General features: G+C 33.5%; 1 protein-coding gene and 1 pseudogene across 1 annotated transcript in view; both read left to right on the top strand.

Moving 5' to 3' along the window:
* Positions 1–795: 795 nt before the first annotated feature.
* Positions 796–25,788, top strand: part of kz (putative ATP-dependent RNA helicase kurz) — an 87,027-nt gene continuing 62,034 nt past the window's right edge. Inside the window, exons 1-4 of the mRNA XM_075356653.1 lie at positions 796–1,477; positions 7,123–7,311; positions 22,680–22,955; positions 24,664–25,226. Coding sequence (XP_075212768.1) covers positions 1,397–1,477; positions 7,123–7,311; positions 22,680–22,955; positions 24,664–25,226 — 1,109 coding nt within the window. The 5' untranslated portion in view covers positions 796–1,396. The remainder of the gene's footprint in view (positions 1,478–7,122; positions 7,312–22,679; positions 22,956–24,663; positions 25,227–25,788) is intronic.
* LOC142319813 (uncharacterized) lies at positions 10,501–14,827 on the top strand (annotated as a pseudogene).

The following is a 25,788-nucleotide window of genomic DNA, read 5'->3' as shown; positions in this document are numbered from 1 at the left end:
CTCTTAGGAAAACAACATGTTTACCTAATGCATGTTTTTTGTTTGAAAAATACATGTCTTTTCAAAGCAGGTAAAATTCTTTCAGAGAGAAGAAGCAGGCTGAAATAAAAAAATGCTGACATGGTTTTGAATAAAAATGTATAGAAATATACAATTGCAGAAACACCTGTTTTCATAATAGCTAAATTTTTATGTTACTTATTATATTTTTTATTAGTAATATGCGTGCTGTTATTTCATATTTCTATTTGATTGGTTTAAGTACGAAGTCGTACTTTTTCAGTTAAATGTAAAAGATGAGCTGTGAGTTAGAAAATTTAATTACAGTGCAATTACTGACTTTAATTAAGTAGTATCTCATTAGCAGACTATTATTTATTATAAAAAATTGTGTATTATAAAAAAAGTCAGCAACGGAAATATGTCAAACTAAACAATTACATTAACAGGTGAGTAACAAATATAGGTTAATTTAACCATAAATACATAATATTTTTATAAAAACTGAGAATTTGTTATACAGCAGTTCAGCTTTATTTAAATCATTCGCCTGTGTTTAGAATATTTTCGAAATAAAAAAACGTACCGCAGAATTTAAGTACCGGTACAGGTATGTAACTCGTATTGTAAAATTAGGTCTAATGAATGATCTATGGTGGCACGGCATGTTGAAAGGCACTTTTTTAATAAGCGCGTGTACGTGCTTACGCTTACTGTTCATAGCTGGTGTTTTTAGTTAAAAAGTAAGGAGGTTGAGGTGCCTGAAAGTGGAGGGGTGATAGAGACAGCATGGTGGGATAGCGTTTGTCTGCAATGAAACTGAATTAAATTGTTTGTTTCTACTTTCTATAGCGGTTAATGTTTTCGACTAACTACTAATTTGTAATTCAATGCAAAAACAGTTTTTTCGATCGACTAATATTCTCAAGAGTTTGTTAGTTGTAGGCACTGATCTCTATAAAACTGGATAAAGGATCATTACGGAATAAAATGAATTTAAGTGCTCAATATTGAAGCATATTTCAGCGCCGCAGAATGAGTGGTTGAAATTAAGTAAAAACATTGTACGCTTGCGCGACTATAATCGACTAATTTTCAAAAACAGTTGACTAATGTTTGTGTATTGTTACATTATCGACTATCCGATTAATTTGTCGAAGTACTCCAATGGTTGGTTGAGGTTATGTTGAATATCTTAGTTTTCAAACGTATGATGTTATGAGTTTACTACTCTTATAACATATATGATACGTAGTTTGGCTTTAGTTATTGTTTTTGCTTGTAATTCTCACGTCGTTACTGATAGTAAATAAATAAATTTAATCTTCATTTAAATCCACGTGTTGTGATGTATTTGTACACCATGTGAAATGTTGCCTATTACACTACATTTAAAATGGGAAAATTAAAAAAAGGCTTTAATTGGAAAGCTAGACAGGTTATAAAAACTTCAATTAAGGAACCAAAAAATTCAAAGGTATGTTAATTTTCTGTTTATTACATTTAAAAGAAATATTGTTTACTTTGTTATATTTACTATAATAAACAGATATTCTATACTAAAAATTGTATGTATCTAATGTATAATGATTTCATTATGATTTTTTTGAGTAATTATATGCTATCTATTACAATGTGGAAAGTGTGAGATATTCATGACTATAAGAGGTAATAATATAATTTATTCTTTTACTTTGTCCAGTAATATTAATGGATTTGGTATTTGACCCTTGCAGCTCAAGTATGGTGTTTCCTCTGAGAAAGATGATTTTCACTTTATAGTCAGTTTATATGGTGAACAGAATGAAGGAATCACTTGCAGACTGAATGTCATCATTTATTTGTGAAATGTTTGTCATGTTGGCTAAGCATGTGTTTATACAGTAATATATGTTGAATGTAATAATTACTATTTTACAGATAATGTTTTCTTTCAACTTTTAAAATGATTTAATTACTTTTTATAATTCTTATTTGTAAAAAAAAATGATGTTGTTTTAAAAGTAACAATTCTAATTAAGAACTAACTATTAGTATGAATATATTTGATTGCCTTTGCTTTACCTAAAAACTGATTTTATTAACGTGAACTGGTATGTATCAGTTGAACTGCTTTTTAAAAACTTTTCCTGTAACTGACCAAGATTGTTTTTTGTTATTACCAAGCTAAAATAAGAAACAGTGATATATTTGGGAACAAACTGGAAACCTTTTTGGAAGCAACACCAGGGTTACACCTAATTACAGTTGGGTAAATCCATATCAAATCATCCATGTCATGAAACCCATGGTCTCAGAATGTCATGAAATTTTTTTTATTTTTTCTATTTTCCACCCTTAAAAACCATTTAAAATTTTATTTTGATATCTTAAATACTTTTTAAGTTATTCATTTTTTAAATTTGTTAAATATGTTATTGTTATTTCTGAGGCTTTTAGTGATTATGATGTTGATTTAGTAAAAAAAACTCACAACTTTGTCAATTTTTATGACATCACAATGGTTTTTTCACTAAACGTTTCAGAAAAATATACAGAAGGTACAAATGTGTTTAGCAACTTATCTCTTAATTGCTGTAGTAAATATTAGTTCAAACCTGGATATCATACATTTTTTGAAGAAAAAACATAAAATTAAAGAATGAGATTTAAGATAAAGTGCACTACAGTAACCAAAGTATTTTTTTTATATAATCCTAAAAGTATGAGCTAGTAGGTTGTGGAAGAAAATTTATGGTTTTTTGACTGCCAGCATTTTTTAACCCTTAAATAATACATGTCTTTCTTCCTGAAAAATGCATGTAATGGTTCGTATATAGTGAAATTATGTTATGAAACTTTATTTGATTGGAAGTTGTTAAAATATTTATGATCCACTCAATTTATTATTGATTTTAGAATTATTATAATTAGATTTATTACACTATGTAAATAAAGTAAAGAAAGAAAATGCCAAGCACCTGTAGCAACAAGAAATTGTAAAGAATAAAAATTAAGCAGTTGAGTCACCATCACTCTTTCCTTAGGTGTAGGCTTCATTGAAACATGCTGCTTGTTCCAACATGAATAATTCAGGATCCAACATGAATGTCCCCCTCCACTTTCCCAAACTACAAGCACAGGCCTCTACCTATTAGTTTTATTCAGACTGTGATTATTAATGAAAGTTTGTAAAGTGTATTTATTAAAATGTCTGCAAACCAATCTGAACAGTGTAGTGTTGGAAAAGGAAATGGAACTGAATGCCATAAATTGAGTTGTATATAACAAAGGTGGTCAGCATTACATTGTTAGAACAATCAGAAGTTAATATATTAAGTCTGAGGAGTGGGGTAAGTTTAGAACAATTTCTGCTTGTTAGCATTATAAAGAATTTTTCTTAAATAAGTTTGAGATCTACCAAAAATTCTGTATGGACCCATTCCACTCTCACAAGAAAAAATATCAAAATTTTTAAGAGTAGTAAGTCTGGAACTCTCAAAAAATTAACAATTTACAAAAGTGTGTAAAATCAGTCCCTGGGCAGAAAATATGTAATGTTTGTAGACAAAAAGTTAACACTACTGCATAATGAAAGTGAAATTGAAGAAATGGTCAGTAACAGTGAAGAGATAAGCAACTTAGAACTATCTATTTCTAAATATAGAAATTGGAAGAACTGAATTCATTCATGCAAAATTTAGGGGAAACTTATTTAAACGTCATGGAATAGCACCACATAGGAACTCAAGTTATGCAAAGAGAAAAATTGAATCTGTTACTAGTACATTAAAGTTAAAAGTAAGCAAGGTTTTAGAAAAGGAATTTACTTTAGCAGATGAATCTCCACTTACATTGACAAAAGAAATTTAAAAAAAGTAAAGGATATGGATAGACTGATTGACTTAATGAAAGAAAAGCTTAATGTTACCACTTCACAAAGAGAAAAAAATACAAATTTTAACCCTAATTCCTGCTTCATGGAACACAGAAAAAATAAGCTAAGAATTCAGTGTGAGTATACTGCACGTAAAGCTTGTACCCTTATCTTCTTAAAGATAAGGGAATTGTACTGCCTGAGCCAAGAAAAGGACATCCAGTCAATGAAAATGTGATTAAGCTTGTCAAAAGGTTTTACCAAAGTGGTGAATACTCTCGAGTTATTCCAGGTGCTAAAGATAAAATAAGCATTTCAAAAAATGGGTACATGCAAAAAGTGCTGTTAGGAAATTTGAATGAGCTGTACTCTGCTTTCAATTCTGAAGACCCAGATTTTAAAATTGGACTGTCCAAGTTCTGCATGCTTGACCAAAATGGTGTGTATTAGCAGTTACTGCTGGTACACATTCTGTTTGTGTCTGTACTATTCATGAAAATGTTTCACTATTGTTTTATGCTTGTTCAATTGAAGAAAACTTCAATGAACTTATTGAGAAGTTAGTATGTTTGAGAGAACAGAGACTGTATGCTATGGCACTGTTCAAACTGCCTTTCAAGCGACCATTTGAAATCCTTCATTATGAAGAAATTCAAAGAGTGGGATCCTAATGATGAGGTGACATATTCCGCTTGGTTATCTACTGACAGAACTCAACAGGTGCAGTTCATTGTAACATTAGAAAAATATTTGGAAATCTTAGTTGAAGGCCTAGAAAAACTATTACAAACTCTTTCATTACAAAATTCAGGCCAGATATTTGAAAAAAATCAAAAGCAATCTGAAAGTAGATGAAGTCATTGCTTTATTGATTTTAGTGAAAACTATTCTTTTGTTTTGCAAAATGAAGCCAAAGGGTATCATTGGACAAGCAACAGCTGTTCTCTTCATCCAGTTGTGATGTACACACATCATGACAAGAGTGAATACCTAATAGTTTATAGTTTGTGCATAGTGTCTGATGACTTGGAGCGTGATGTACCATTTGTTAATGAAACACAAAAGTTTGTTGCTGAATACTTCTAAAACATTGTCCAGAGATGTAAAACGGGAATTATTATAGTGATGGATGTGCAGCACAATATAAAAACTATAAAAACTCTCAATGTGTGCCTTCATGAAAAGGACTTTGGATTAAAAGCTACATGGTGTTTTTTGCTACTAACTGTGGAAAGTCACCATGTGACTGTATTGGTAGCACTATCAAGCACATTATGACAAAAGTAAGACTCCAACGTAGTCCTGGTAATGCTATTGATAATGCCCAAAAATTCTCCGATTTTTGCAAGACAAAAATAGAAAACATAAAATTCACAATGATATAGGCATGCCAAAAACTAGAGACTCATTTCTCCAAAGCCAAGACAGTTCCTGGGACACGTACTTTTCACCACTTTGAAGCCAAATCTGAAGACTCAATCGAAACAAATGTTTCGATGAAATGAAAAAAAAAATGAAACAAAGTTTTGATGAAAACGTCTGCACAGACTTCAATTATTCTGAAGATAACCCATCAGTGAAAATGTCTGACATTGGTGCTATATTACCTGCACTTTTGATAACCAGTGGTTTTTTGGATTATTTTGATCAAAACATGAAGATGAAGGTGATATTAAAGTTAAATTTCTGCATCCCCACAGGCCTGCTCCATCTTTTCACTGGCCCAAAAGAAAATATTTGCTGGATTCTTGTGAGGAACATAACTTCATTTGTCAACCCCCCAGTCACAAAAGCATCCAGGAAAATTATATTATTTTCCTGAGAAGGAAATTAGTTCAATCAACCTTCAGCGCACCATATTAAAAGTAAGACTAATCCAGAAGTAAACAAAGTGTTGGTGTTTTGTTCAGATTGTAAGAAACATTTCTGTAATTTGACTGACATAACATATGTAAATAGCAAATGAGCCTACGTCAAGACTTTTGGAAGACTGTAAGTTCTTTCATTCACTGTTTTTATTCAATTCGTTGTATAACTTTTAAATTTTAGTAAAAATTAAGTTATACTCTTTCAAGTCTTAATGTTTAAAAAATAGTACTTTGTACACAAACGTATGTATGATTTTATGTGCTAAATTAAATAAATAATTCATACTGAATTTGTCAGTTGTTTCATGATGTATTAAATGTATTGGCAGTCAAAAAACCACAGAATTTCTTCCAGAACCTACTTGCTCATACTTTTATATATTAAAAAAAAAATACTTTGGTTACTGTAGTGTGTTTATCTGAAATCGCGTTTTAAAATTTTATGTTTTTTCTTCAAAAAAATTATGAAATCCAGGTTTGAACTAATATTTACTGCAGCAATTAAGAGATAAGTTTCTAAATGCATTTTTACCTTATTCTGTATATTTTTCTGAAACTTTTAGTGAAAAAACCATTGTGGTTTGATGAAAATTGACAAAATTGTGGCTTTTTACTAAATCAACGTCACAATAACTAAAAGCCTCAGAAACAACAAAAACGTATTTTTTAACAAATTTAAAAAAATAGCTTAAAAAGTATTTTAGACGTCAAAATAAAATTTTACATGGTTAATAAGGGAGGCAAATAGAAGAAATAAAAAAATTTTTATTACTTTCTGAGACCATGGGTTTCATTTTAATTTTTAGCTGTATGATTTGAAATGGACTGACCCAGTCACTTGTTGTATGATAGATGAAGTTTGTAGTGCATAAAAAATGCTAAGTCTGAACAGGGATTGAACGTAGCATTTATAGGTACTTCTTCATTTTATGAAACCCAAAAATTCTTGCCCAAATCAACTTACAGTTTTCATTTTTCCTAGTATCAAAATATTTTTAAAATGTAGTAATAATATATTTGATATAAAATAATCTATGGAATAAAAACCGCATATCTGCATAAAATCAGTTTTTGTTGCATTCTTAGTAATTTGGTTATTTTTAACACATAATTAATGTTGAAAATTTAATACGGCTCACATTCAGTATACTCTTTACTTATAAAAACTAATATAATCATCTCATTACTGTGTTCATAGTCATGTTTCTCTTTTTTTAATAGAAAATAAAAAATAAAATAAAATACTAAGTTTATTTCCAGATTTTTCTGAAGGAGCATTCACATCTCGTTCTTGGTTTCTGTTCTCCTGATGAAAATCCTGTATCCATTTCTGATTTTTGTGTTTGTTAAATACATTTCTCATTTTATGTTTCATACATTTCTCATTTTATGTTTCAGGTAGAAGTACAGTTAGAAAATCTTAAACATCAGAAGTATGATGAATGTAATGCTCTTATTTTACCATCAAAGAAGAGGGAAACGAAGCATTCTAAACCTGCTATTTGTAAACCTATCCTCAAAACACTTTCTAAGAGACAGCGTAAGAAGTTGGAAAAAATTGTTGAACGTAAAAAGAAAAAAGAGAATGTAAGTTCATTATTTTTTGTTAAAGTATACAACAATTTTTTTTTAAAGTTGTTAATGATATTCAGTCATATAAGCTTCTTTTGTGTTAAAATTTATAAAATAAATTTTTTATTTTTCAGTTATGGTTGTAATTGCTGTCAATGCTGATTCATCTTTACAATTTTTGTTAGGATCTTGGACTAAAACATTTTGAGACTGAGAATATATATCTTAGTTAATTATTTACAAGATCTGTTAGAAAATTATATGTTACTTAAAAAAAAAAAGAAAGTATTTTAGCCAGTTGGTTATACTGCCCTGCTAAGGAGAAAGGCAGTATCTGCAAAAGCACCACATTGAGAAAATCAGGTTTAAAGTTTTTAACCTAGCCATTATGATATTTTCAAATTTATTTTATGGGTTTTGTGTTTTCTGCAGTTATTTTGTCTGAAAATTCATTGTATAACAATAAAATTAAAAACAAATGATTTTTCCTTACATCTCTAGTTATATACACACCACTGCATAAATGCAGTATCTTCATTCCTATCTAGTACTACTTACTTTTTTGTATTAAGTAAGAAGCTCCCATTTGTTACATACGATAACTTAAATATTTATTGAAAAAAAACTACATTTTATTTTAAAGGATGAAATACCGTCTAAATTATCTCTTCAACAGTATTAATTAAACTGTTTTTGTTTTTTTTTGTATTCATTGCATTCAGTTTTTAAAAAAATGATAAAATGTTAATTATTGAATGTTACTTTTGCATTTTTAGCTGGTAATTAGTTCTTGAATACTTAAATAAAATTATTACCTCAAGATAACATATTTAAAAAAATTACTTTTCAACACAATGCACTGTAACTCATAAGTCAAATTTTTATTTTACACAACTAAAAGGAATTCTGTAATAAAATGAAAACATTGTTCCTTTTCATGACATAATTTGTTTGAAAAAACATGTTTAATTAAATTGTCTCTTAAAACCTAGTAATTGAACTAAGTTTAGTAGATTGCCATATTTTCCAAAATGTTTTCCGATTTTGCGGAATAACGCCCTGTAGGGTTTTTAAAATTTTATCCCTTTTTTCATGAGGAAATTCCTTCTGTGCTTCAGGAAAGGGGATTTTTTTTTGTGAATTTTTTCTGTAAGGGACCGTATTTTTGATATGGGAAGCTATCATCATAATCATTTTTAAATTGTATATAGAATTTTCTTTGACTTTAATTTTCACTATATCTAAAAGATATAGTGAAAATTATTCTCACTTTTGTATTTTAACTTATTTTTTGAACTGTAATCTTTCCAGTTGTAAATATCGTAATAATCCTTACAAACTGCTTCAATATTGCATGAGTTTGCTGTAGACACTGCAACTACAAAATCTCTGAAGTTATATGTTTTTTTTTTGTTTTTTTAATGTAAGTTCCACCAGATAATGAAAAATGTTTGCATGCGCTCATGAATGAGTGGCCAGGTTCAAAACAAAAAATAGTTATTTCAGTAGCTGCTATCTCATCTGAATTAATAATTGTTATTAGGAATGATAGGAAACACCAATTTTTGTTTTGGCTCAAGCAATTGTCTAACCAAATAATAAAATTGCCGGTATCTGTGTACTTTTTAAAAAACATGTAAAAGACACTAACTATATCTTCTTTATTTCAGTTGCTTACTCATTTGTGCGTGATGTATGTTGATGTGTGAGTGTGAGGTAGTGGGGATTCTTTGGTGCGTAGTTCAGTGCATGGTGAGATATGGTGAAAGACGGATGTGTGTGTCGTCTTAAGCATTCATAGTGTTAAAATATTACAATATCTTAAATATTCAAATATTACATAGTATTACAATGTCTTAGTATTCATTACAATAAAAATGTTGTACAGTCCACTATTGTGTATGTTCATTTAGTGAAAAAACAAAACATTTTTGGTCATCCGCAGGCCGGATATCTGAAACTGTGAATATAGTGAAATCACAATTAACCAGAGTGAGCACGGTCAAGGAGCAAATCATTACATGTCATAACAAGTATGACACAAGTCATTTATTCAAGTCGTAACAACAAGACGTGGGTTCGCGTCTGTCGTCTGTCGATGCGTAATCGGCTGTAGTAATGTGATTGGTATGCAGACTTGGAGACGGCATGCAGGCTTATCAGTTAGCAGTCGGAGAGATAAGTAGTTAATTATAAGTTATTTTCATCACCAATTTATTTATTATTCCATGTTATCGTTTTATTTAAAATTATTTCTAATATTTTAATTCTTACTTTATATTCCTTTTCGCATTCTATGTAATTCACATTCCTGATTGTTTTCTTTCCTGGTTAGTATAGTGTGCGTAAAAAAATGTCAGATCTGGTGCAATTAAAAAGGGATCGTGGAACACTCAAGGCCAAGGTCACTAGATTTAACACTTTTTTTGTTAGCAAGGCCAACAAAAAGGAATTAGGACAATTAAAATTAAGATTTGATGTATTTAAAAACGTGTTGCAAGAGTTCGAGATTATTCAAACAAAAATTGAATCCCTTGATTCAGAAGGTGCTGAACAGGAACGGGAGGATTTTGAAAACAGATATTTCAGATTAGTTGAAGATGTTCAACTGTTTATAGATCAAAATTCAGTTAAATCGAGTTCACAATCTTTTAGTGCAAGCATCATGCTTGGTAAAACTGCCTCCAATTAACCTTCCAATTTTTCCATGGTCAATATGATGAGTGGGCCTCTTTTTCAAGTACGTTCTCATCAGTTATTGATGAAAATGTTTTACTCTCAGAGCTGCAAAAATTTCGGTATCTTAAATCTGTATTAAAAGGTGAAGCAACTTCGATACTTTTAGGTTTAGAAGGGACATCGGACAATTATAAAATAGCGTGGGAGCTTTTAAAATCCAGATACGAAAACAAACGATACTTAGTCAATAAACACATGAAATCTTTGTTTAACCAGGAAAAAATTGAGAAAGCGATTGCAAATAGTATTCGACACCTAATCGATAATACCCAAAAACATATTAGGGCACTTCAAGGTTTAGGCCAACCCATTAAGCACTGGGATACTGTAATGGTTCATTTAATGACTAAACAGCTAGACATTACAACTTTTTTTGAGTGGGAGGCATCAAATAGAAGCAATGAGATTCCTACATTAGCTGAGTTAATAAATTTTTAGGAACAAAAATGTCAGGTGTTAGAAGCAATGGAAGATAGAAACATAGTGAAACGTTCTCAGATTACACCTAGTTTCGATCATGGTAGATTTAAGTCATCAAATAAGAATAAAAATTTGCCAGTAAATTATGTATCCTCTTTAAACAAATGTGCATTGTGTGAAAAATTCCATCCTATTTATTCGTGTGAGAAGTTCTTATCTTTATCAGCGTCAGCTAGGGAAAAAGAGGTGAAAAGATTGAAACTGTGTTTCAGTTGTTTATCAAGCAAGCATAGGAGTACTGAATGCACTTCTAGTTGCTGTAAAACTTGTGGGGAAAAAGCACAACACTTTATTGCACTTTCCGCAGTCACGGATACTTGGAAAGGTAAAAATGTCAGGTAACCACTCAAGTGGCGATATACAAGGGGGTGAGGCAACCAATGACAAGGTTAAGCCTACAACTGTGGCTTATTGGAATTAAAATCAAGTAAATATTGCTGTGCTATTATCTACAGCAGTAGTGGGAGTTGTTGACAAACGAGGTGCTCCTCATTTATGTAGAGTTCTTTTAGATTCAGCGAGCCAAAGCAATTTTATAAGTGAAAAATTGGTAAAAATATTAGGGTTGACATAGAGTAGGAGTAATATTGCAGTAAGTGGCGTGGCTTGTTCTACCACACAAACGACACAGTGTACTCAATGTAAAATTAAATCGCGGGTAACTCCTTTTTCAACAACTATTGATTGCATAGTTTTAAAATCAATAACCCAACCAATTCCAACATTTTCAATTGTTAAAGATGAGATTCAAATTCCATCAAATTTGCAATTAGTCGACCCAGAATTTTATAAGTCATCTGACATTGATCTCCTTATTGGAGCAGAACATTTCTTCAATCTATTATGTGATGAAAGAATCAAACCGATAGGAACAGCATTAGTATTTCAAAATACTGTGTTCGGGTGGATTCTGTCAGGGATGATTAAGGCAAATCAGGTGGCTGGTGCAGCAGTATGTTGTAATCTGTCTGTTGAAGAAAGAGTTGATAAACAGTTGCAACAATTTTGGAAAGTAGAAGAGATTGATCACACTGTCAATCGTTCCCGATCAAATGCTGAAATTGAATGTGAAAACCATTTTGTAAGAACAGTGAGTCGTGATGCAGATGGCAGATTTGTTGTAAGCTTGCCAATTGAAACTCCAGAAAAGTTAGGCAACTCTCGGGAAACAGCAGTGCATCAATTGAAGGCTTTAGAATGACGATTCAATCATAATGTCGAACTAAAGAAAAAATATAGTGAATTCATGAAGGAATATGTGAATTTGAGTCATATGAGATTGTTGTCTGAAGGTGCAGAAAATCAACAGCTTGTTTTGTCATTTTATTTACCCCATTACGCTATAATAAATGAATCTACTTCAACCACCAAACTCCGCGTTGTTTTCAATGGAAGCTGCAAGACTTCAAGTGGAGTCTCATTAAACGACATCCTGTTGATAGGGCCAACAGTGCAGGATGAATTATTTGACATATTACTTAGATTCAGGAAGCATCAATTTGTCTTCACATCCGACATAGAGAAAATGTATTGGCAGATAAGAGTGAGTGAAAATGATGTTGATTTTCAAAGAATTGTGTGGCGAGTAGATTCAAATGAACAGATACAAACATATCAACTAATGACCGTCACATATGGAACAGCAGCGGCTCCATATTTGGCAACCAGGTGCTTACAACAATTGGCAACAACTGAAATGAGAAAATATCCAAGAGCATCACAAGTGCTTCAATCTGATTTTTATGTGGATGATCTGCTCTCAGGTGCAGATTCAATAGAAGAGGCAAGAAGGATTCAAGATGAACTTATCATAATGCTACAAGGTACAGGATTTCATTTAAGGAAATGGTGTGGAAATCATCCACAACTGTTAGATAATATACCTGTGAAGCATAAACAGCAGCATTGCATTGGTCCGTGGGCAGATGAATCTCAGCCTATTAAGATGTTAGGTGTCATGTGGGATGCAAAAGGTGACAATTTCATGTTTATGACTAAGGTAAATGTGCAGCGATTAATTACTAAAAGAAATGTGCTTAGAAGAATAGCTTTGTTGTTTGATCCATTGGGGCTGTTAGCACCAGTAATAGTGAAAGCAAAGGCTTTCATGCAGCGACTTTAGGAGCTGAAGGTTGGATGGAATGATCCACTATCAGATCAACTGCAATTATCTTGGAACAACTTTGTATCTGAATTATCATTACTCGAATTGTTGCGTATACCTCGTAAGGTTTGTGCAGCCAATGCGACAAACATACAGATTCATGGGTTTTGTGACGCCTCTAATGTGGCTTACGGTGCATGCTGTATTTGCGATGTGAGTTAGCTGATGGTACTATCTCCACCAAATTAATTTGTGCAAAATCACGTGTGGTACCTATAAGACAAGTGTCCTTACCACGACTGGAATTGTGTGGAGCAGTCCTGTTATCTAAGCTGGTCACAAGGGTAATTTCAGCACTCAAATTGACTTCAACACCTAAGTGTTTTCTCTAGTCAGACTCGACAGTGGCTTTAGCATGGATAAAATCTTCATCTAAGCAGTGGAAAACTTTCGTAGCAGTTAGAGTGGCTCAAATCAGTGAATTAACCGGTCATTGTGAATGGAGACATGTGAGAAGTGAAGATAATCCAGCAGATTATATTTCACGAGGGCTAAGCCCAGGCAAAATTGCTGATGTAGTAATGTGGTGGAAGGGCCCAACTTGGCTTTTCAAAAATAAAGATAATTGGCCTCAGTCAGAATTGAATCAAAACGATGCAGAGCTCAACATGGAATGGAAAAAGGAGAAGTTGATGGTTATGGTCACAAGGCAAGTAGAATTTTGGAATTTATATTCATCTTTATTAACATTTCAACGAACGGTGGCATACTGTTGACGATTCTCTGACAACTGTAAAAAGAACAAGAAGGAGTGTGTGCATGGTTCATTATCCCTATCAGAATTGAATAACGCTCTAAATTGTTTGATTAAACTAGCACAACAGGAAAGATTTGAGAAGGAAATCGGACAGCTGAGCAAGGGGTTACAAGTAACCAGCAAAAGTGTTTTACGTACATTACATCCATTTTGTGACAAAGATAACATAATCCGTGTTGGTGGAAGGTTGAAGCTTTCAGATTTAAAATTTGCTCAATAACATCCAGTTGTGTTGCCTGCAAAACATTAATTGACCAATCTAATCATGAAACATGAGCATATCAGGCAGCTGCATGCTGGCCCTCAACTATTGCTTGCGTCAATTCGGAGAAGGTGTTGGCCTCTGAATGGATGTAATACTGCAAGGAAGATTGTACACGAGTGTGTCACCTGCTTCAAGGTCAAACCTAAAAATTGCAACCAGTTAATGGGAGAACTCCCAAGAGAACGTTTACAACCTACTCGGCCATTCCTAAATACTGGCGTTGACTATTGTGGGCCAGTTATGGTACGAGCAGGCAGAAGGAGGGGAATTATTCCAGACAAGGCGTATATTGCAGTTTTTGTCTGTATGGCAACAAAGGCTGTACATTTAGAGTTAGTAGGAGATTTAACAACAGAGTCATTCCTTGGAGCTCTTAAAAGATTTATGACAAGACAGGGAAAGGTGTCTCAATTGTTTTCAGACAATGCCACCAATTTCATTGGTGCCAACAAGGAACTTGAGGGTCTTAGAACTTTAATTAACAGCAATGATCACAAGGAGAAATTAGAAAGGTAGCTAGCTCAAGACAACAGTACATGAAACTTTATACCTCCACAAGCACCCCATTTCGGTGGATTATGGGAAGCTGCTGTGAAGTCCCTAAAATTCCACCTGAGAAGAATTGTAGGCAATGCTACCCTCACATATGAAGAAATGTACACTATACTAACAATGATAGAAGCATGTTTAAACTCCCGTCCTATTTCTCCTTTATCCAGTGATCCAAATGATTTACTTCCATTAATTAACTCCTGGACACTTCTTAATTGGTGATGTAGTAACTTGCCCCGTAGAGCCAGATCTACAATCAACATCAATGAACCGACTCACCAGATGGCAGGTGGTGCAGCGGAATCTTCAACACTTTTGGTCCAGATGGTCAAAAGAATATATCACTGGCCTTCAGCAGAGAGTAAAGTGGCAATCTCCATCTAAAAAATTGTTAGTTGGCGACCTGGTCATAATTAAGGAGGATAATTTACCCCCACTTAGGTGGAACATGGGACGCATACTCTAACTTCATCCAGGAAAGGATGGATGTGTCAGGGTTGCAACGGTTAGAACTGCAAATGGTGTTCTTAAAAGAGCTATCACTAGACTCTGTCAATTACCACTTCAAGAATAGACTACCATGCAAATTTACATAAATATTTTTCTTCTTTTTTTTCTGTGTTCATATGCCTTTATTTGTGTGATTTATTCAGTTTTCTCTGTTTTTTTTTTGTCATTTATTGTGTATGGACGTTTAATATAATTGAATGACTATTGTGTAACAGTTAAATTAAGTGAATAATTGTGTAATTTGTTTTTCATGTGTATTTGGTTTATTATTTTTACAAATTTAGGATCATTTAGACTGGCTTTATTGTGTTTATTGCAGACAATAATTTAACATCATGTTTAGAGTACAGATATTTTGAATTGTACCATATTTTAATTGACTTGTTATTGATGAATTTACATCTTTTGTATGCATTTTTTAGTATGATTATCTTGTATTCTAGGTTTAGTTTGGTTAATATGTATTTTGTTATCATTTAAGTAGGAATCTGTAACTTGCATATATGTTCTTTACATTTTTTGTTCATTTGAAGGTGGCTCTTCAAGGTGGGGGGTATGTTTGGTATCATTAGTGTGTGTGTGTGCATGTCATTTCAGATTCATGTTTGTGCGTGCTGATGTATGTTGATGTGCGAGTGTGAGGTAGTGGGGATTCTTTGGTGCGTAGTTCAGTGCGTGGTGAGATATGGTGAAAGACGGATGTGTGTGTCGTCTTAAGCATTCATAGTGTTAAAATGTTACAATATCTTAAATATTCAAATGCTACATAGTATTACAATGTCTTAGTATTCATTACAATAAAAATGTTATACAGTCCACTATTGTGTATGTTCATTTAGTGAAAAAACAAAACAATGCTCTTGGCTTTAGCCATGAACATTCCCAGAACTGGTCGTTAATTGCAACTCTATGCGCTTCATTTATTTTTAAAACACACTTATTTTTGCACCTTTCATCACAGTTAGGCTTAACTTTATGATTTAGTTTCTTAGTCTCTAATTTCACTTTCTTCCTTTCACAAATACTTTCATCATATTTTTTCTGTTTTCTTATTTGGATATTAGGATTGACTTCATCTGATTTAGCAAATAACTGTGAGTTATTATTATCAACAATATAAATATGTGATATACTACAGAAAGAAATTTCTGAACAATCACTTTCACAGATATTTATTAAATAATCTATGCAGCTGATAATTGTCAAATCCAACGTCTGTATTATTTATATTACTAATGTCAAGAAAACTCAAGCCAGAAGAATGTTTTTCAGTGCTAGAAACAGTTTATGAATTTAGTTGTTTGTTTTGAATTTCACTCTCAAATTGACTTATTATTTCAAGCCTTTGAAATAATCCCAATATATCTCAGAGTGATTCCAAAACAGCGAAGTTCTCTACTGAAGCTTCCTTGAGATGGGCGTTCAAGAGGTGGCAGATGAGCTTCTTCGTAGCCTTGATGCTGCAAGACAACAGAAATAGTGGGAAGCCTGAACTTTCAGACCTTGAGTCATCATGCATGGACTCTGCTTAGAAAATTAGGAAGCAGAGCTCCTACTCGGAGACAAAAAGCAAATGTCTCTCCAAACACTGTAGTGTCCCACATAGTGGCAACGTCCAGACCACCAAGAGACAGGGCACATGTAATTGAGATAAAACACAAACTAAGAAACTTGAGGAGAGAGGCGGGGGAGACTGAGTACGCTCACCCTTTTACAGTTGAAGAGATTGAGTCAGCGCTCAAAGATGTCGCTCCAGGAAAAGCACCAGGATACGCAAAACTTTGGCCGGCCAGATTCTTCACTGACATAATGCAGACTGGTAGCATACCCAGAGAGTTCAAGCAATCGAAGGTAGAAGTCATCTTAAAACCAGGGAAACCAGCAAACTTACCTAAGAGCTACAGGCTTATAGCATTGCTATCAGTGATATATAAATTACTAGAAAGGATTATCTACAACAGAATCTGTCAGAGAATATTTGATGTTATACCAATTGAACAAGCAGGCTTTAGGCCAAAATGAAGTTGCACCAACCAAGTTCTCTCACTCACAATGTACATTGAAGCGGGGTTCCAAAGAAATCTTAAAACCTCTGCTGCATTCGTTGATTTATCAGCCGCTTACGACACTGTCTGGAGAGAAGGCATAATTTGTAAGGTCCTCCATGTACTCCCATGAAATTAACAGCACCCTTCCTTAATAACATGTTGAATGACAGAATGTTCCAAGTTATCATGGATCCGATATAAGCTCACCAAGGATGGCCTGCCACAAGGGTCGGTACATGTGCCTCCTTTTCAGCCTCTATGTTGCAGACGTGCCAGAGACAAGATCAAAAATGCATGGCTACACTGATGATTGGGTGTTAACAACAAAATGTTGATCATTTGAAGAGTCAGAGGAGGTACTGATGGCCGACTGTAATGAGTACGTTCATGCCATCAAGGAAGCCAGACTCAGTTTTTGGCAAGACTCCATGCGTGAGTTGCAGCACAATCTCTGGCAGCTAGTGAAGTTATGCTACTGGCCAAAGCTATTGCATGTGACGTCCAGTGTTCGATGTGGGTTTGATGGTCATGCCAACACTTTAACATATGTGGTGACTTACCAGGCGTTCCTGGATACTCTGTTTTCAGATGCTTCGGAGGGTGAAGCAGAAGTTGGCGTTAGGGGCGGGTGAGACACCAGTCCCTGGCGTATGGGCTGTGGAACCCAAAGATATAGACCAAGTGGTTTCTCAAATGGCACTGAGAAAGGCACCAAGGATTGACTAACTTGACCTAGATATTTTCTATCATCTGCTACCTGTCATAAGAGAGCCGCTTGGCAGACTGTTCTCGGGGTGCCTAAATTGGGGTTGCTTTTCTACTTGTTGGAAGGTGGCTTGGGTGAGTGTGTTCTTAAAATCTGGAAAGGATCCGAGTGAGGTCAGCAGTAATCGACCCATCAGCCTCTTGCCAGTAATCAGCAAGTTGCTTGAAAGGCTGGTTGTGGAACGACTCTGGGAAAGCATCGATATGAACTCATTTCTAAATCGAGGCCAGTATGGCTTCATGAAAGGGGTTGGCACTGAGAATTTCATCTTCAATGCTCTTACCGAGGTGGTAAGCGCTGACTGTAAATATGTTTTGTCAATTTTTATTGACATAGAGGCGGCATTTTCTTTCTTCTTCCTTGTGTTGGAGTTATGCCCTCTATGAGTTGAAACGCCGCAATGTTCTCATAGCCCTGCAGGCCGTAGTATGTGACTACTTGTCTGATCGCACGGCTCTGTTTAAGGATGCGTACCTAGTTGTAGAAAAGTCCATCACCAGGGGAAGCCCACTTGGCTCCGTTCTCGGCCCCTTGCTGTGGAACCTGGTATTCAACGGATTTTTGGGACTGAGATTCCTGGAAGGGGTCATGGTCTAGGCTTTTGCTGATGACTGTCTATTGTTAGTATGTGGTAACTCATGGCCGCAGCTAGAAGACCAAGTGCAGATGGCTTTGTCAACTGCAGAGGGCTGAATGAATGGACATTCAAAATTTAAGGATTTCTGTGCCCAAGATGAAGTTTATGCTTCTCAAGGGTTTAGACAAATTATCATACATTTGTAACCCCCGTATTGTATAAAGGCTGTGTAATCAGCTGAATGAAGGTATTGCTGTTTAGCAACCACATCAGGCAAGTAGCGGTGGATGCCATCTCTGTGATGCACAAACGTAGGAGGATTGCTCAGAAAGATTATGGGTTGTCAGCTTGTCAGCCTGTCAAGTGTTCATAGTATATCGAGGTGTCTTTGGAAGCATGCCCTCTTTTGCGGCGCCTGTCTGAGTGGATAGCTTGAATATGAATTGAGCACTTGTTTAAAATTTAAGGAGTGCCCAGTGTAGAGTCTTAATTGTATGCACTGGAATTTTTAAAACAACCTTCTACGAGGCTACCACTGTATTGGGAAAGGCTCTTCCAATCAATGTAGTGGTTCCAAATCGAGTGGCCATGTGGAAATTGCAATGAGGCAGAAGGCCGAGGTATTTGGGATGTGTACTGGAGCAGAACGGTGATCTCAATGCACCGGTTTTAAATTTCAAACAGTTGCCCATCTCCCGCCTGTGGATGAGGCTTTACAGCCTCGCAATGGAAGCATGGCAGCAAGAATGGCACGCCACGATGAAGGGAAGGTCCTAGTATAGATTTATACAGGATCTGGGGAGGATGGTATGCCTCTCCTTTGTTTTTAAGGGCAACAGGAGCTCGAGTGCTCTCCAACCATGTAATTTTAAACCAATATTTGTTTTGGTTCCACCTGGCAGCTGATGAGCTGTGCGTCTGTGGGAGGTCCAGTCGAACGAACACATGATGTATGGCTGCCCAGCTCTTGGGGGGGGGGGGGGGCAGAACTCAGGCCACCCTGGAACTTAGAGGTCAAGGGGAAAATTGGCCACTCATAAGCGGCAATGTCAATGTGCGGCAGTCAAAAATATGGCAAGAGCCATATTTTTGAACTGTGTGAGAGTTCCTTGATCGGTTGCTTTGTTCAACCGACATCAGTAGTTTACCTAAGGGAAAAGACTCCTACCGCACTGCTGTAGGAAGCTAACCGAGAGATAAGGCTGGTTATCAGCCAAATTAATGCTCCAAGCGCTTTAATGGTGGACAGGTACTTGCTGGCATTCAGCAACCTAGGCGTGGCAGCGAATTGCTGTCTTTGACGAGATAAATTAATTATTGATAGTCATATATGTTTTAGTAGTTGACGGGGTGCGCCAACCCATTTTAGTGATATATGAGAAGTGGGCAATGGTACACACAAGTGAGTGATGTATGGTACCACACTTATTTCGCTCACGCATTTAGGTTAGCTCTAGGAGCTAGTTAGGACAGTGGTCGCTAAACTGTATCATGGCTCAGTAGCTGTTTGTGGCATAGACATTTGGGCTTATGCTTTAGGGCGATAAAGTGGGGTGGTGGCAGAAGAAATGCTAAGCAAATCAAATCAAACTTCTATAGCTGTATCTCCAAAACCACAGCAGATATGGCATTTTTGACTAGTTCACTGAATTTCTCGTCTCAAAATACATAAGAATCATTATTAATTTGAAAAATGTCATTTTTGTAGATACTGCCTTTTTCCTTAGCAGAGCAGTATAAAGCTTATTGTCCTGGTATGATCCTGTGACTCATACTGAGTCCAGAACTTTTTCCATTGTTCAGAAGAATTGAAATAATTTTTTTTATTGATTTCTTTTACATTAATTTATAAATCAAATTCCATGTAGTTTTTATTATTAAATTTAACTTTTTAGCAATTGAACAGTTTTTATCTACTACTAATTATTGAATTCTATAACAAATTTCTCTAATAGTAATTAAGATACTTTTTGATGTTATTTTCTGCCCTTCCTAGCATTGTCACTCTAACATTTGTAGTTGACCTGTTTTCGTTAACTGTTATAGAGGTACTTCAAAAACAGGTCAACTACAAATAGTTAAACTTCATGGTAAAGTAGTTAACTATTTTAATTTTTTAATAATCAGAGGATATATTGCAGTTGATGGATGAACGTAGAAAATATATGAATGCTAATGATGAAGAAAGTAAAAGGAACTATCAATAATTAAGAAATACTGTAAATCGGAAGTGCAAACTAGCAAAAGAAGAGTGGATTAAAGAAAAGTGTTCAGAAGTGGAAAGAGAAATGATCATTGGTAAAATAGACGGAGCATACAAGAAAGTTAAGGAAAATTTTGTCATACATTAATTAAAATCTAATAATGTGTTAAACAAAGGTGTACACTGATTTGGATTATGAAAGGAAAGGTCAATAGGTGGGTGGAATATATATAGAGTTATAAAGGGATGAAACAATACTGAGATCGTAGTTTAAGAGAGCATTAAAAGATTTGAAAGTCAGAAAGGCTTCTGGAATAGATGGAATACCTGCAGAATTACTGCGCAATGCAGGTGAGGAAGCGATAGATAGATTACACAAACTGGTGTGTAATATTTATGAAAAAGAGAAAGTTCTGTCAGACTTAAAAAGAATGTTATAGTCATGATACCAAAGAATGAAGATAAAGGTGAAGAATACAGATTAATTAGCTTAACTAGTCATTCATCAAAATTAACTAGAATTCTGTACAGAAGGATTGAGAGGAGACTGGAAAAAGTGCTAGGAGAAGACTAATTTGGTTTCAGGAAAAGTATAGGGACAAGGGAAGCAATTTTAGCACTCAGATTAGTAGTAAAAGGAAAGTTAAAGAAAAACAAACCAACATACTTGGCATTTATAGACCTAGAAAAGGCATTCAATAATGTATACTGGAATAAAATGTTCAGCATTTTAAAAACATTAGGGTTCAAGTACAGGAATAGAAGAATAATTGCTAACATTTACAGGAACCAAACAGCAACTGTAATAATTGAGGAAAGTAAGAAAGAAACCGTAATAAAAAAGGGAGTCTGACAAGGATGTTCCCTATCACCGTTACTTTTTATTCTATATAGAACCAGCAGTTAATGATGTTAAAGAACAATTTAGATTCAGAGTAACAATACAAGGTGAAAGATAAAGATGCTACAACTTGCTGATGATATAGTAATTCTCGCTGAGAGTAAAAAGAATATAGAAGAAACAATGAATGGCATGAATGAAATCCTACATAAGAACTACTGAATGAAAATAAACAAGAACAAAATGAAAGTAATGAAATGTAGTAGAAATAATGTAAATGGACCACTGAATATAAAAATAGGAAGAGAAAAGATTGCAGAGGTAGAAGAATTTTGTTATTTGGGAAGTAGAATTACTAAAGATGGACGAAGCAGAAAAATAATTATAATTTGTTTACATCAAAAATTAATTTAAATATCAGGAAAACATTTTTGAAAGTATATGTTGGGAGCGTAGCTTTATATGGAAGTGAAACTTGGATGATGGAGTACCTGAGAAGAAAAGATTAGAAGCTTTTGAAATGTAATGCTATAAGAAAATGTTAAAAATCTGGTGTGTGGATAAAGTGACAAATGAAGAGGTGTTGTGGCAAGTTGATGAAGAAAGAAACCTTTGGAAAAGTATAGTTAAAAGAAGAGACAAACTTATAGGCCACATATTAAGGCATCCTGGAGTAGTCGCTCTAATTTTGGAGGGACATGTAGATGGGAAAAATTGTACAGGCCGGCAATGTTTGGAATATGTAAAACAAATTGTAAGGGATGTAGGATGTAAGGGTATACTGAAATGAAACGACTGGCATAGGGAATCTTGCAGAGCTGCATCAAACCAGTCAAATGAATGAGGACAAAAAAAATTTTTGTTTAAACATTACATCATATTGAGAGTTTATTTGTTTATTGGGTGTTCTAGGAAAACATTTTTCTAGAACCAATCACGTTTTGAAATCAGTTATGAAATCCTTACGGAAGTATGAAATATTGTAAAAAAAAAGGTACACTTTTTTGTAGAACCCATTTTTAAATATATACCTCTAAATCAAACTATTGTTGAGATGATAAACTTTGTCGATTCATAGCTGAGTTATTGACTTACCTTATAACTGAAGCTTACATCTGGGGAAAATTCTTTGGTGGCCAAAATGGAAAGAATATTGTATTGATCATAATTATCTTAATATTTTTGTTTTTTTTCACCTGTAGAATGTATTCATAAACTATGTTTGTTTCGTTTTAAGGCACTGTAGTTATTAAACATCAATTAAAAATGTCTTGAGTTGTTAATTTTATTTGATAATGCTGTAACAGTACTTTTGTTTGTTTTCTTATAATTTTTGTCTATTCTATAGATTACTCACATAATCTGCTATTCAGTTGTTTTTAATTTTAGCCATAAAATTAACTGTTTACTTTTATTTTATACTTTGATTTCTGTTTGATTACTATTTTTTATTTTTGTGTTTACTTTTTTTTATTTTGTAGCGATCAGGATTATTGGATGCATTATCCAAAGTTCAAGTACCAGATGATGTTTTGAATCAGATGACATCTATTACTGAAGTTCAAACTAAAGGAATCAAACGTTTGCGAGAGACAGATGATAATGATGATGAAATAATTAATCAACTCTCTGTTGGTGGGATTAAAAAGAAAATTGTGATAAATTCAATTGCTGGAAGTAAACGAAAGCATTTATTAGAAAATGATCTTGGTAATAAGTTATATGCGCAGAGTGATCCTAACATTGTTGGATTTGAGGTAAATACTAGTTACAATCAATTAATGTTTTTATTGTGAGATTTTATTATCATTATCTGTTTCCTGTTTTACAGCTTTTGATTCTACAGGACCAGAAGTATACTATCACTATTGCTGAAATATGTTTTAAAAAATCTTCCCTCAGATCTTCTAAATGACTTCCTTAGACCTTCATCTTGATTTACTTCGATAAAATAAAAAAAATTAAGTAAGATATTTGAACAATTTTTCCCAAAATAAATTCAGAAAATTCAAATCACGGGTAACAGAGGATCAAGGGTTCTTGCATTCAGTGGGTTCTAATCCCGCAGTCCTATTAACAAAACTTGAGGCACTGTGAACCAAGTGGTTTTTTTGCCAAAATGTGTTCTACCATAAGAAAGAAGTTTAATTACATAATTGTGTAATTAAAAGTTTGAGGTGTATAAAAGTAAGTTTGAGGTTTTCTTTCTATGCTCCAGTCTTGTAAATTAGCAAAAATTGAAGCATTGGAATGTTCAAAATAATTTTTTTTCAAATTGTATATTACATTAAAAGAAAAAAAAACATGTAAGTGAAGAAGTTGTTCACATCTTTTTGCTCTCCAAAGAGCTCATGTTCCATAAACCCCATCAATTAAAATAAATTAAATATTGCATAATTGGATTTAAAAAAAAAATTAATCACAGTTTTTCTTTCTGAAGTAATTAAAAAAATCTTGTTTTCTAAGAGTTTCAGTACTTGTCCTTCAATGGCTACTAGCTCACTTTAATTCAAAACTGAAAGATATTCAGTTCGTTCTTTTTCAGTGTGTCATGTTTCTTGAGGGGGCAGTAAAAACTTCATGGTATTTAAGGTTTGAACGCCACCCAGCAAGTTCTTAAAGCCCCTTCATTAAGAAATGAAGGTGTTAAATAACTCCTGGTGTTAAATAACTTCCTCTGGTGTTAAATAATACCAGAGGAATCTGGTGTTATTTAAACTATAACATTCTTCAAAACAAAAGCTTCAATGTCAAAGCAGTTAGGAACCTCTTGTCAACCCACGTCTTCTTTTAATTAATATAGATAGATTTTAGAAGTTGTTAATAAATTTTAGAAAATATTAATTTTCCACCTTGAAATTATGAAAATGTAAATAATTCACTTTTTTTTTCAAAAATTACTTTTTGGAGCAGGAAAAGAATTTATGCTGATCATGATCTAGCATAATTTATTTCCTTCAGTATCCTTCAGTTATGAAATCTGTTGGGCCTGCTCATTATTAGCATAAAATTAATATTTGAGAGAAATATATTGTTGTTGAAACTTATTTATGTAAAAATTAAACTTTGATGTATATTACTGTCACTATGATTTTTACTGTTTAAACTAAACCTCTCACTAACAACTGATAGTATGTAATTTTGTTCTATTTCCTTATTTTTTTAATCACATAACAGGTGCACATAAAATAGTTTTGATTTTCAAGAATAGGGTATCTAAGTCTTTTTGAATCCAATTAATAGCAATTAAAAAAACCTGAAGCGTGCCATAGCAATTAAAAAACCCCCACTATAGTTGTGAAGTAATTATTTACTCTTTCAATAGATTTGAGATAATTTATTATTTTTTTCATATTTCTAACATACCAGAGTTTAAATTTGTTTACATTTTTTTCACTTTCAGAAGAAAATTTTTTTACAATTTTTAATAATAAAAATATTATTTGTTTCTGTTGTTATACATAGATGTCAGATAATGAAACTGAAGAAGATATTGCTAGTGAGGAAGAAGAAAAAGATGAAATAGTAGAAATTGAAGGTGAAAGTTGTATTGTAGAGGAAAAAATTGAAAAAGAGAATGAAGAAATTAATATAACTGATAAGGGTGGAAGTGACTCAGATGCCCAATGTAAATTAAATGAAGGCAGTGATTTTAGGATAAATCAAAATAGAAGTAAAAGTGGTAATATTTTTATTAAAGAACTATTTAAAAGTAAATGGACTGTTACAGAATCAGCTATTTCATCAAAGGAAATTGATGGGTTTGATAGTATTTCACAAGTAACAGGGGTTGATATTATAAAAAATGGTGATGAAAGAAATGCAGAAAAATCAAAGCCAGCAGTATTTGTTCCAGTAGATAGGAAGCCACAGATACAAGAATCAAGATTAAAACTGCCAATACTTAGTGAAGAACAAACTATAATGGAAACAATTAATGAAAATCCTATTGTTATTATAGCTGGTGAAACAGGAAGCGGTAAAACAACTCAAGTACCGCAATTCCTGTATGAAGCTGGTTATGCATTGTAAGTAAATTTTTTTATGTATTTGTTTATAAGATGCATGTTTTTGTAGTCAGCTGGGTTTTTAAAGTCACTTCTATATAATTTAAACAATTTACCTAGGAGCATTTATATTAATATTATATGAGGTTTGATAAAAAGATACATAAAATTTTTTGTAATTTCTCTCACTGTACGAGTCCAATTGTCATATTTTTTTTGTTGTGTTGGTACACTTGTCCCAATGTTTTTTTACATTTGTAGCCATATTGGATGCTTAGTTTGTCGTTGGCTGTCGAAAAGGTTACACATGTTTTGGTATGATCAGGGATTTTTAACTTGTGGAAAAAATGAAACAAAGAATTAGCATGAAATTTTGCTTTAAGAATTGAGTAAAGTGCATCATTATATTGAAAGTATTGAATTTTACTTTTGCTGATTCTTCTAAGATTAAAATAAGCATTTACAAGTGGTACAAACATTTCTAAGAAGGCCATGAAGATGTTGAGCATGATGAGTACCCTGGATGACCCAGCACATCAACAACCAGTGTCAGTGATGAAAAAGTGAAGAAAATGATTTTTGA

This window comes from Lycorma delicatula, chromosome 2 (genome assembly GCF_047948215.1).
Source record: "Lycorma delicatula isolate Av1 chromosome 2, ASM4794821v1, whole genome shotgun sequence".
Lineage (NCBI taxonomy): Eukaryota > Metazoa > Arthropoda > Insecta > Hemiptera > Fulgoridae > Lycorma > Lycorma delicatula.
Note: the sequence above shows the minus strand (reverse complement) of the source record. Positions and strands in the feature narration are given on the sequence as shown.